The 12,353-nt window shown below is 36.0% G+C and overlaps 1 protein-coding gene across 5 annotated transcripts in view; it reads left to right on the top strand.

Moving 5' to 3' along the window:
• Positions 1 to 12,353, top strand: part of LAMA2 (laminin subunit alpha 2) — a 511,376-nt gene that overhangs the window by 349,455 nt on the left and 149,568 nt on the right. For all 5 annotated transcript variants that reach the window (XM_053664793.1, XM_053664792.1, XM_053664790.1 and 2 more), the window contains one exon: positions 9,816 to 9,940. In XM_053664793.1, the coding sequence (XP_053520768.1) occupies positions 9,816 to 9,940 (125 nt within the window). The remainder of the gene's footprint in view (positions 1 to 9,815; positions 9,941 to 12,353) is intronic.

Here is a 12,353-nt window from a genome sequence, read left to right as displayed (position 1 = left end):
TCAATAGAATATTCCATAGTTTAACCATTTCCTTTAGAATTCCAGCTGCTCTAATTAGTTAGTTTGGTAGGTTCTTGTTGGTGGGTGAAATGGCACCAGGTGCTAGGCCGGTGGAGTTGGACGGTACCTGACTTCCAGCTAATAAAGAATTCAGCGGCAAGACTCAAACTATAAGAGAAAGTTTATTTTGAGAGCCATAGAAGAATTAGGCTTAGGTAACAGGTTACAGAGGCAAAAGAAGGGTCCTTAGTGCTTAGAAGAAGGGAGAGGCAAGGAAAACATGCTCGGGGGGAGGGGTCGCATAAAGGTGTGGGCCAGAGCATGGCTGAGCCCTCGGTCCTAAGGGCTTCTGGGGGTGGGATTTTAGGGGAGGTCTCAAGGGAGGATCTCAGTAGAATATTCATCAGCTTTCCAGATGTCTCTTTTCAGGGTCATGGTTTCCACTGATTGTTCAGTGCCAAGCAGGGGTTTCTGATGTCAGCCATGGTGTCACTTGGCTGATTTTGTTGCTTTTCTAGACCTGAAGCTGAAACACAACTAAGGCCCAGCTGTATTGGATGCATGTCAGAACTTCATTACTTCTGACTAGGGTCATGTCCTGGGGTCTTCATTAGTTCTAACTGGGGTTCATGTCCTGCAGTCTTAATGCTTAAGAGCTGTTTTTCAGCCCCTTTGTCCCCCCCCCCATGGAAGTCTAACTCACATGACTAACAACATATTGGGGAGGAAGCTCAGGGAAGGGTTCGAACTGCCTGACCAGCAATATACAAGGGCAGGGAGTTTAAACTGCATGACCAGCAAGCAATATTCTAGAGGAGGAAAGGTTACCCTGGGGGTCAGGTCCTTGTTTTCCCAGTTTTGCCCATTGCCAGGCATATCAATGCCAGCCTCTCTCTCTTTCTTTCTCTGTCTCTGAAATCAATAAAAACATATTCTCTGGTGAGGATTTAAAAAAAGATTTCTTTTTAAAATCAAGTTGGCTATTAAATTTATCATATGCTTATTTGTGAGGAATATAGTGGAGGTTAAGATGTGTTTAAGATATGATGATATATACTTCTTGTCTTACACAGAATGATGAATGAGAATATTGACTAGATTATATTAACCATTCTTGAATTCCTGAAATAATTACTTCTTGATTTCAGTGTAGCATTGTTTTGCCCGTCTGCTGACTTGTAAAATTAAATAGATAATATGAGGAGAGGAGTTAATTTATACATTCTTTTTTATCAATAAGAATAAGCTTTTGTGAACCTACAGAAGACAATACTGAAGGCAAAGTTGGAGAAGCCAGACAAGAATTCTAATGCCATCTCTATCACTTTTATTTTTTCATTTATTTTTATTAATTATAGTAGGTGATATTGGTTAATAAAATATGTGTCTCAAATGTACAATTCTATGACATATCATCTGTATATTTCATTGTGAGTTTACCACACAAAATCAAATATACATTCTTTTTTTTAAAGGTTTTATTTATTTATCTTTAGAGGGGAAGGGAAGGAGAGAGGGAGAGAAATATCAATGTATGGTTGCCTCTCGTGCATCCCCTGCCGGGAACTGGCCTGCAACCCAGGCATGTGCCCTGACTGGGAATCGAACCGCGATACTGTGGTTTGCAGGCCTGCACTCAATCCACTGAGCTACACCAGTCAGGGCTTTTTTTTTTTCCTTTTTTTTTCAAATATACATTCTTAAGTGAGAATTAGATGCATTTCTTTTTCTTATTCAACCTTCACAGTTATTTTTAACAGAGGCATATATACTTTATGTGATTAATTTAGAATAATTCATAAAGGCCACAGTTTAGTTTTATTTTTTAGGATATAAGTTATCTATCTGCTTTGGTTTTTGGACCAGTTGGCTGTTTTAGCTACATCTGTGCCTTGAGAATCTTAAATACTGATCTGTTTTCTGAGATAACCCTAGATGAAGTGAAAAATAAATACATATGGGTGTCAGATATGCACAGCTTGTATAAACTGTTGTGCTCTGATTTATTATATGTTACTTCGAGGAACTTAACAACTTTTGAATTTAGACAACTTTGTTTAACTTTGAAATACCTCCTTGAGGCAAATAGGAAATAACTATTACTACTTGGATGCTATAACTGAGGAAGCTGGAGCGTGCTGATTTCTGTAGTAGTGTGGATCCCAGCTTAACATCATATCCATTGCACAATACAATGCTCTCTACTCTGGTGTAGTGGTCATAAACATGACTCTGGGCCCACCACCTCATTCAAATCCTGGCTCCATCTTTTGTGGACTGTGGAAGTGCAGGCAGTTTATGTAACCTAATTGGGGTCTTAGTTTTCTCATTTATTAAATTAAGATAATAGCCCCGGCTGGTGTAGCTCAGTGGATTGAGCACAGGTCTGCGAACCAGAGGATAGCAGTTCAATTCCCAGTCAGGGCACATGCCTGGGTTGCAAGCCAGTTCCCTGCAGGCCAGTTCCCAGCAGGGGATGCACTAGAGGCAACCGTACATTGATGTTTCTCTCCCCCTCTCCTTCCCCTCTAAAGATAAATAAATAAATAAATAAATATTTAAAAAAATTTAAGGTAATAATGGTGCTTAGTCATAGAGTTTTTATAAACATTCAGTGAAGTACGTAGCACATGGTAAGCTCCACAGAAGTGACAGTAATAATGATGCATATGATGATGAAAAAGATAATAATTAGTATATATTTTATCTATAATTTATGGTCTAAGAACCAATAAGATGATACTTAATCAAAACAGATAAAAACTATTATCTTGTGCTACATCTTCTCACTTAATCTATTTTTTCCTTTACACCTTTCTTCAAAAATATGGGGTGGAGAAGGAACAAAACTAGAGAAAACTTTGCAGGCTAACTATGCTGAATAAGATGCACATCATTCTGTAACTAGTCTCTTTATAATTCATAATGATACAAGAGACGTGGGGCTTCATCCTAGGCATTAGTAAATCCTACACATAGCCATGTTATTGTTGATAGCTCAGGGACTATTGCCTCTTAAGGAAAATTTTCTTCAAAAAGGAAGAGTAAAATGTTAGTGATACTGAACTCCAAGAGAGGAAGAGAAGAGAAAGTAAGTGAATTAACACTAATCAGTACACACACAGACACAATAGGTAGGTAGTTAGACAGACAGACAGATAGATTTTCAGAATTTATATATAACACATCTATCCATCTTGCTATCTGCCTTTCTATCTATTTCTCTACACACATATAATCTCATTTAATTATCCATGGCCAGTATTTTTTCTGTATTTCACTCATGGAATATCAAAGTCTCAGCTAGCTGAAGTAACTTTCTCAAGACCAAATAGTTTGTGAAAGTATATTTTTACTCTATTATAAGTCATTTTAAAATGAAAAGAAAAACAAGTGTTCATTATTGATGAACCCTGTTCTCTTAAATGTTATCAGTATCTGTGGTTAAGCAATTAGCCCTACCTGGTAAATAGACTCATAATAGAATCTACTATTGTTAAGTAAACCCAATCTTATTTAGTCTAACAACCTTACCGAAATAGGGATTATTAGCATTTTATAACAACCCTGAAAATTAATGCTGAGAAAATTTAAGTATCCTGAAAAGCCTTGGTTAAAATATATTAGAATCAGGTTTGAAATCCAGAGTAAAATGCTACTACAGACTGTGAGGAAGAGTATGCATGCTCTCAGCTAATTAAGTGAGTTTGACTTTGAAGGCCCAGGTGACTTATATGCTGGAATACTGATAGAATCTACAAATATTATTAAAAGCCATCTATGAAAAATATTTGCAAAACTATGAAAATGTAAAATTTGTCACAGGATAAAAACAAGTGAAATGCCTTTCCAGATTTTACAAATGAAAGTGGAAACAGACTAAATTTCATCTCCAGTAAGATTTAATAATTGCTTCCTTAACCAATATCTGTCAAGTGTGGGAAAATAAACAGTGCTCAGTAGGAAGCAGAATATGTTCCCTCAAAATAGAACATACCAAACTAATTGCAAGGGTTACTGTGTATATAATATCTGAGACTGTAGTTCCCTGAATCCCATTATAATATCAAATTCACCAGAAAGTGTGATACAACATACATCAAATTCAGCAAAAACAATGACAGCTACCGTGTGTCCGTCCATTCCTATGTATGTTCCAGGACCAGTGCTGGCCACTGCACATAGATTTTTCTCAGTTGTTCTTACAATCAGCTTGTGAAGATTGTTCCTTCATTCACAGCTGATGATGAGGCAAACAAAATAGTTTGCTCAAGTACTAAGCCAGTAAGGGTGAGATCTGTGATTCAAACTGGTATGTTTATGACAGAATATTTGTGATATCTTCTCAAAAGAATAAAAGTACTGATAAAAGAGCCAGATGGTAATCACTTAACAGGTGTGATGGGTGTAGCAGGTGCAGAACAATGTGACTGGGTTAGTCTCTAGAGGTGTCCCCGATGATGAAGCACAGGTTCCGTGTTTGACCCTGTCGTGTTCAAAATCTGCATCAGTGATTTGGATGAGATCTATCAAATACTCAGAGGACATAAAGCTGGGAGTGTTATCTGACGTGTTGGATGGTCAGTAATTAAAAAGAGCCTGATGGATGAAACTGTAAGATGAAATTAATTTAAAATTTTTTTGAACTGAAGTAGGTTTACTTTTCTGTTCATTTTTGAGGCATTTGTTAATATTTCCAATTTACAGATGTTGTGGAAAGTGCTAGGAATAGAAAGATGAGAAATGTTTGGGCCTTGCTGTCTAAGAGCCCATAGTCTAGTGTTTAAGGGAAAGGACAGAGGATATGACACATAATAGCAATTCCTGTGAAATAGACGATTTTACTTGACTACAGATTCATTTCTATAAATCCAGGTCAAGAGAGGAAATGCATTCAACAGATTTGCAAATCATGGGGAGAGACTTATAGTCTCTATTTTAAGAGAAATCCTGAGTAATCAGGATTGTAAAGTGTTTAGCTTCACAAAAAAAAGATATTTAGTTTGAAAAAAGATTTAGGAAGTAATAGTATTGTTTCCATATTTAAGGACTTTCCCTGAGAAATGGAAATTAGATCCAATCTACATAGCTTCAGATGGCACGACTTGGATCACTGCCTGAAAAATCAGAGTAAAATTAATTTTGTTCACCATAAGGGAAATTTCATAGCTTTTTGTTGCATGAGTTGATAAGGGCTGTCTCATACATTTAATACAATACCAAGGAAAGGGTGGGGGTATCCTTATAAAGAAAGCAACATAGGTTGAGTCACTTCTAACATTAGGTCTGACCCACAATATTATTAACATTATATTCATTTGATTTAGTAACAGAAAAATATATTCCCAATTTTACCATGTGCTAAAAATACCAATATGATATATTTTATTAGATTTTTGAAAAGATACTAGCCCTGGCTGGTGTAGTTCAGTGGACTGAGTGCGGGCTTCCAAACCAAGGGATTGCAGTTCAATTCCCAGTCAGGGCACATGCCTGGGTTGTGGGCCAGTTCCCAGCAGAGAAAGCATGGGAGGCAACCATGCATTGATATTTCTCTCCTTCTCTCCTTCCCTTCCCCTCTAAAGATAAATAAATAAAATCTTTTTAAAAAAAGGGAGAAAAGATACTAGCACATAGCACCATGGAGAATATAATTGAACTTCTCATTAAGCAACTAAAACTTAGAAACATTTTTCAGAAGTGTCCCCTATTTCAAAGCAGACAGGGAAGTCAGATGAAAGGTCTGTGTCAAAAAGTTTCCAAAGTGGCATCATGATTTATGTGTTATGTTTGCAGACCTAACTGTAACATTTGATTCAGTTAACCAAGTGTAGTCTGTCAGCAACCCTTTGAATGATTGACTGTCCAGAGAAGGTCAAAATATTTGCTCGCTCTGTGAAGAAATTATATCGAATTGTGGGCATGACAGCAGCAAGCCATATTTTTGCATCTCTGTATTTCTAATGATTAACATTATCTTTGAGAGTTTTATTCAGTTATTAATGTTATATTAGGTTACATAAAATAATTATCCATCTTTTACAAAAGTAAAATGCTGATAATTATTGTTCAAGATACTGTATATTTTTTGCCATTTGTTTGTTTCTATAACTATAAAATATGTGCTTAAAACACTCCCCAGTTTACATCATCTGACACCATGTGAAATGACTTGAGGCTGGAATTCATAGATAATTATTTTTTCTTAGAACCATTATTACTCTCTATGCTACTGTTAAATATGGAATGACTGTTTTATGGCTAAAATATGGTGGTTCCTTTGGATGACTGAATAAAAAGAGGATTATAGTACTTAAATCAATATGAAAATACAACAAGTCATCTTGCCCTGCTAACCACTTTTTATGTTCAAATAATTAGACTTGAAACTTGGCCTTTTTCATCCTAAGAAGCCTGACCAGTCTCATCTGTGCTTCCTAAAAAGAGCCTTCATTCAGGCAATCATTCAAAGTGGTCATTGGAGCCCACCACGTTTCAGTTGCTGTGTTGAGCATGAAGGAGCGTTTAGCCCAGACTTAGGGCACCAGGCAATGTTTATCAGTGAAAGTAACATTTACAATGAGAGCTGAAATGAATAAGTTGCTTGCCAGATAAAAGGGAGAAAAACATTTCAGAACAAGGGGTTTGTATGTGAAAAGTCCCCGAGGTGAGAGAGAATGCTGCATCATTTTAGAATTTCAGGTAGTGCCATATGGCTTTAGTATAGTGTGCAAAGGTACAGTAGCTATGCCTGGAGGGGTAACTAGGGGCCAGATTATAAAGATCTTTCTTGCCCCACTAGAGAGTTGGCTACTCTTCCTGAGGGCAAAGAGGAACTAGAGCAGACTTTCAAGCAAGAAAATGTCATGGTTTGATTATGTTCTATAGAATGATCATGCTGATTGTAATGTGGGGAAATTACTGGATGAGAAAATTTGGAAGCAGGATCTTTAGCTAAGAGGCTGTTCTAATAAGATAAAAGATGAAGGTGGCCAGATAAAAACAGTAGCAAAAAGGATATAAAGAAACAGAGTAACAGAGTCATGGAATAGAGTGGTCAAATAGATGTTTGGGAGGAGGGAGGCTTCTAGACTGCTGGTCTGGGTACTTCAGAGGCTGAAAGTGACCCAAAATAAATTGGAAGTACAGAAATATTTGCAGGTTTTAAAAAGCTGAGCGTATTTGCCATTTCAAAGTCAAGGTGCTTTTATGTTATATGATAAGAAATATCCAAGAGGCAATCTGGACTATAAGTCTGGAAATCATTAGCAAATCAAGTCGGAATGTATAACATTTTCAGTTTGGGGCACATAGATGATAGCTGAAGTACAGTAATGGTTGAAATCACAAGGTAGAATGTATAGGGGAAAAAGGTGAGAACCACGGTTAGAATCAAGGGTGCTCATTCTTACTAAACAGAAGAGAAGATAGAGTACATGAAGGAGAAGGAGGCTAAGAAAGAGAAGCCATAAAAGTAGGAGAAAAAAATCAATAAATCATACTAGTATTAAGATACCATAGAAAGAGAAATTTCAGAGTGGCCAGAAATGTCAGCTGCTACAGAGAGTTCCTATACTGTGAAGACTGATTATTGTCAGTAAATTTTAATTTAGCAAGAGAGTTTATGTGTGAGCCTGGAATCATGTTTTAATGGTGAAATCAGAAAACTTTTTAAAGGATGAATAGGAGATGAGGAAGGAGAGACCAGGAATGTAAACAATGCTTTTAAAAAGCTTATCGAAGATAGCATGGAAGTTGTCAAGGGACTTAAAACCTCAGAGATTTTTTTTTAAGGTACAAAAAGTTTGACCAACCTCAAATGTCAATGGGGATTAAGGCAGCAAAGAAAGAGAAAATGCAGATGCTGGGAAAATGAGAGTCAGGCGGGTGAGGAAGTCAGAGTTTAGGAAAAGAGGAGCTTTAGACGAAAGACAGAATACCACATCCTGTGACAGAAATAAATACTAAGGAGATGGAAAATAATTCAGGCAAGATGGTGAGTCTGTTGGCTTTACGGGAGCACCCAAATGAGGACTTTTTCTGAAAATAGAGATCATCACCTGCTAAAGTGAGAATTAGAATATTTGGGAATTGTATTCTACTATATAGAAAAACTTGATTTTACATTAAGATATGAAATACATCAGTAAGTGACACAATATATTTTCAAATATATCACTAAAAAGGTAAAAGAAAACCCCATGGTCTAAAATTCAATGAGGTAATGTCATGGTTTCTCCCCCAAGGGAAAAAAAAAACTCTCAAAAAAGAATTAATAGAAGTTCTATAAAATAATTTTAATTCAATAATAATGTCTGTAGAAGTAACTTCAGTTACTGTTTATCATAAATAACCACACATACCAAACCAAAAGTTGTCTGGCCATTGGAAAACACTTGAAAAATATATATGTGCTTCTTGAATGATAGATTGAATGAGGCAAAGAATTGAGCACATGAGACATGCTCCACATTCAATATAAAGCCTGAGGTGTCTCTGTGGCTCCAGCTGACTTGGCCCAGACATTGGTTCATTAACCTATACCTCTATTTTGTAACTGACTATTTTGCTTCCCAACTTTTCTTTTGATATTTTTTATGTCACCCTTCTGACCACTCCAAATCCTGTCTTATAAAATCAAGCTAAAATTCAACTCTAAATGCCTTCTATTTTCTCCTGTTTCTCAACTTCCAAAGTCGAATGTCACATTTCCACTAAACAATAGTCAATATTGCATTATTTATGTGCAATCTAAAGAACAGAATAAACAAACAAACCAAATAGTTACAGAGAACAGACTGATAATTGCCAAATAGGAGAGGGTTTGGGGGACTGGATGAAAACGTTGAAGGGATTAAGAAGTACCAATCGGTAGTTACAAAATAGTCATAAGGAGGTAAAGTACAGCATATGGAATATAGTCAATAATACTGTGATAACTGCGTATGGTGCCAGTTTGGCAGCATGTTGTTCTACCTCTTCTCCCACTTGATTACTCTCAGTTTCTGTCTCAGTGCCTGGTGTGTGGCTCTTCCTCAGTCTTTATTGCATATATGAATCCTATATGCTAAATACAATTCTACTTTGTGAGATTTTAATTTAAAAACTGTTTATACACTATTCTGAAACTATTCTAATTCCCTTACATAAATGTCTGAGAGCATATTACACAGTGCCTCTTATTATGCACACATGAAAAAGAAAATATTGATCTGAGATTGATTCTTAGTTTCAGATTGGGTCCTCTCTTTCTGTAAAGAACCAGTAACATTTGGCAAGAATTAGATGAATAACATTCTTATAGTGGTAACTCAACTGACCTCTTCTTCCCTGTTGTTGCTTCTTAAGAAATGTGTGCTTGGTTTGGTTTTACAAAGCCCGCTGAGGAGCACATACCAGGTCCTAGAAATTTTATCATTTTTCCAGCACTTTGTTGAGAAGAAACATCAATGGCCAGAATATAATAAATACTATAAATTTGTGAAGTTTATTCCTTACATGAGAGTAAGAGAAAAATGTATACAGAGATTCACATAGGAAAGTGATAACAAAAACTCTTCTTGTCAGTATAGCTACAACAGCCCAGTATTAGTTTCTCAGATGAGACAGCTAACATATATCTATCTATATCTATATATACGCAGATATATGTATATACATATGTATGTACATATATATGAATATATCAAGGACTGAGTTCCTGTTGATGTTGTGTGTGTGTGTTCACAAGAACCCTCATAGGTACAGAGCTGTATCATAAATTCCATTATAACTCTTCTTAAATTAAAAGCAAATTTCTCCCTTCTCCTTTTCAGAATTGCCAGCATCACACTGCTGGTGACTTCTGTGAACGATGTGCTCTCGGGTACTATGGGATTGTCAAGGGATTGCCAGATGACTGTCAGCAGTGTGCTTGCCCTCTGATTTCTTCCAGCAACAAGTAAGATTGAGAAATATTACTATGTTTTGCAATCAGTAACACCATCTGTTTAGCACATGGGCTTTCGGATTTGGCTAGATTTTTCATGTAGAGAAAAACCTCCATTTAAAATAGAGCTTTTTTAGCAATGTAAAAACATGACAAAAGTAAGCACGTAATACCTTATGGTTCATTTTTCCTTTAAACCCTTGTCCCAAGTAAATAGTACTTACTAATTAAGATGGACATATAAATGTTAACATATGTTTGTGAAATAAATATGTACAAATGTGCATAATTTTATGTATTTTCATAAAAGTCTAGTGTTTACACATAGTTCCACTGTAAATTCAGCTAGGAAGGATTGTTTGGGTGCATATTATATCCCTTTGGGGGCTGTTTCTATTTATTTCATGATTGGTAAAGAATTACCAAGGAAATAATTGAAAAATAGTATAGTTGAAGCAGGGTGACTTATTGTTATGCTCCAAAATACACCAGTGTCTCCCAGAAAGACAGCCTCTTTTCTATTAAGATGGGCTGGGCTTGATACCACAAAAACAGCCACGAGGGGAAGCAAGTCTGAAAGATTTTATTTCAGTGCTGTGTGAACTTTCTGCATTGGTTTATGTATTGATGAAAACCCCTAAGTGTTTTCATTTACGTTTTTGCTAAGGCTGTTCCCGCTTTCCGCTAAGTGATTTATAGATTTCAACCTCTATATGGTAGGGCAGTTTTTCTCTAAAAATTTTCTGTTGAAAAGAAGGTAGGACTTCAGAATTAGAATCCTGGATGTCTTATATTGAGTCTATAAGAATCACAAAGCAGCTCAGCTAAAAAGATCATTTTACCTATGCTTAGCTGGGTTTGTTTTTTTTCCATATTTGCCTTTGTGTACATTCTGGAAACATTTCGTATAAATTGTCTCCCTTGCTTCTGTAAGCTCCTGGTTCTTTGTTTGTTTGCTTTGTTTTGTTTTTTTGTTGAACAGAATCACAGGGATTTTATAGGGAGTCAAATGTAAATGTTGAGGTAAGTTGGATATTGATGCCAGTAATACATGTGATCTTATTATTCTGTCCAAGCACCAAGTGGTAGGTTGTGAAAAATAATATTATTTTCATTTTGTTTCCCAAATCTCCCTCTGATGATCAAATTTAAATAAGAGAAAGCTATTTATTTTATTGCTTATTAAAATGTGAACCATTTGGGTTAGAAAAATTTGATAATTAATTGACAATTTACTGTTGGGTGAACTATAACAAAAGCTATAGGAGATATAAAAGAGAAGCATAACCTCTCTCAGAGGAGCTCACAAAACATGCATCTTAGGAAAAGTCAACTTAAATGCAATGAGAATTCAAAGGCACAAAATATTGCACTTAATTTTGGAGTATTCAAAAACATAGCGAAAGAAGGAACCATATTTATAATGGATCCTAAACAGTGAATTGAAGGATTTTTACTGGTAGAGACAGTAAGAAATTATGCAAGTAAAACCTCAGAGAATAGAAAACACAAGGCATGTTTAAGAACTAGTAAGTAAGAGGATTTGGAGCATGGATTTCAAAGTTTCATAACTGCAGATGAAAATAAATGGGAAAATGGAGACCATTTGTAGACAGCTTTGAATACCAGTCTAAGAAATTGCTGTTTAATTTTCTATGTAATAAAAAAACACTGCAAGTTTTTATTATTAAAAAAAGTTGATGTGAAGAGAGCTTTAGGACTATTATAATAGAGCTGAATATAATGAATTAAAACAGGCTAAGAAAAAAGTGAATAGACCAATTAAAAAGCTATTGCATTAGCTCAAGCAGGAGATAATTAGAACCTAAAGCTACATAATACTAACAAGAATAGAGACAGGTACATGCATGTGGGAAAATTGTTCAATGCAATTCTACAGAATTGGTGACTAATTAGATATGAGAAATGAAAACCAATGGGCTGGTGTTGAAGGCAGAGGTTTTTAGCCAGGTTGACTTGCCAAATGGTGGTGCCATAAACTGAAATAGAACTAACAGAGAACTGCTGCAGAAGAAAGACTATTTGTCTTTCAAATAGGTTAAAAATTATACAAAGGATCTGTGTGAATGGAAATATGCATATAGCTACAGGAAATGGAAATCTGAAAATTTGAAGGGCACGTGAGGGAAGCCATATGCTAATAAATGAATGAAAGTCAGGTAAGTTTTCCCAGGGTGCTATGACCCAAGTGAAGCACATGGAAAGAAACATAAGACTGTCTTCAGTAGGGAAGCCAGAAGAGAAAGAAGAACCCAGACAGGAGTTGTCAGGGGACGAGGGAACCTGGCCACACTGCCATTGGCACCACAGGAGAGAAGAGCAGCAATAAAGGAGCAGTAGGTTCTCCTGGCTCGAGAGAAACTCAGTACATATAGTGGTGATGAACCTGATAAACTGTGAGGGT

This window comes from Artibeus jamaicensis, unplaced genomic scaffold, assembly GCF_021234435.1.
Source record: "Artibeus jamaicensis isolate MK-2021 breed Jamaican fruit bat unplaced genomic scaffold, CSHL_Jam_final contig_387, whole genome shotgun sequence".
Lineage (NCBI taxonomy): Eukaryota > Metazoa > Chordata > Mammalia > Chiroptera > Phyllostomidae > Artibeus > Artibeus jamaicensis.
This window is presented reverse-complemented; position numbering and strand designations above follow the sequence as displayed.